This window comes from Poecilia reticulata, linkage group LG2 (assembly GCF_000633615.1).
Source record: "Poecilia reticulata strain Guanapo linkage group LG2, Guppy_female_1.0+MT, whole genome shotgun sequence".
Lineage (NCBI taxonomy): Eukaryota > Metazoa > Chordata > Actinopteri > Cyprinodontiformes > Poeciliidae > Poecilia > Poecilia reticulata.
In genome coordinates this window covers 41492110-41493059 of record NC_024332.1, presented here as the reverse complement: position 1 = coordinate 41493059, position 950 = coordinate 41492110, and the positions used below count along the sequence as shown (strand labels likewise).

At 34.2% G+C, this 950-nt stretch overlaps 1 protein-coding gene across 2 annotated transcripts in view; it reads right to left on the bottom strand.

The window, feature by feature from the left end:
* tspeara (thrombospondin-type laminin G domain and EAR repeats a) overlaps positions 1-684 on the bottom strand; it is a 17629-nt gene extending 16945 nt beyond the window's left edge. The window contains exon 1 of one of the 2 annotated variants that reach the window (XM_008404129.1): positions 502-684. In XM_008404129.1, coding sequence (XP_008402351.1) covers positions 502-583 — 82 coding nt within the window. In that variant the 5' untranslated portion in view covers positions 584-684. The remainder of the gene's footprint in view (positions 1-501) is intronic. The other variant, XM_017303091.1, reaches the window with a different exon arrangement.
* Positions 685-950: the final 266 nt, after the last annotated feature.

The window sequence follows — 950 nt, the reverse complement described above, 5'->3', positions numbered from 1 at the left end:
AGAAAATGTCCACCAAAAATTTTTGAGATAAAACATTCTCATGAGAAAACAAACTCCTGAGTAAGAGAAACTCATTTGAGTGAAAACTCCCCCAGACATTTTTACATTAATCTCAGAAATTATCTRGAAAAAAAACTTGGGAATTTGARTTTTGAAGTTTTTTCTAGAAAATCTTCAACTTTTGAAGCTCAGAAATGTCCACGTTTTTTTCTCAAAAATTAAAGGGCTATACAAATAAATGTGTTTATTTATAACTTTATATGTAGGTCTGTCTGATTTCTAAATATTTTTAAATATCAAAACGATTGATGTTTTGATAAGTCAGTGCTTGAGCCCTCAAGAAAGAGTAAAAAAGTAAATACTTTTTTACTCTTTCTTGAGTCTTGGACGGCTACAATTTTTACTTGAGTAAAAATATGCTGAAGTACTTGAGTATAATTTTTGAKATTACTCTACTCATCTGTGGACCTCAGTGGCTTACAAAGCTGCGTGAGAACCGACCTGTGCACGGCCTCCAGCTCTGGCTTCGGACTGAGGAGGTGAGCAGAGCCCAGGTGACCAGCAGGGGGCGACACGCCAACATCGCGCCTCCTTTAGCGGCTGGTTAACTCAGCGCAGCTTCATGCAGCGTCATGATGCTGATGAGGGTCAGAGATGAATGAGGATGAGGAGAGGATCTTCAGAGGCCTGAGAGGAGAAACATCAGAAATAAAAAGTCAGGTTGATGTATATATAAAAAAAAGAAATCAGGTTCGCAACTAACAATCATCTTAATAATCGGTTTTTCAATTGATTATTTTGTAATCGGATAAAAAAAAAAGTCACAGATTTTTAATTTAACCTTTAAAGCTATATTTATACAATTTTAGAAATACATTAAAAGATGCAAAAGACAAGTAATTATTTTCTTAAACAAAATAAATATTTTACTCCCTAAAATACAATAACAT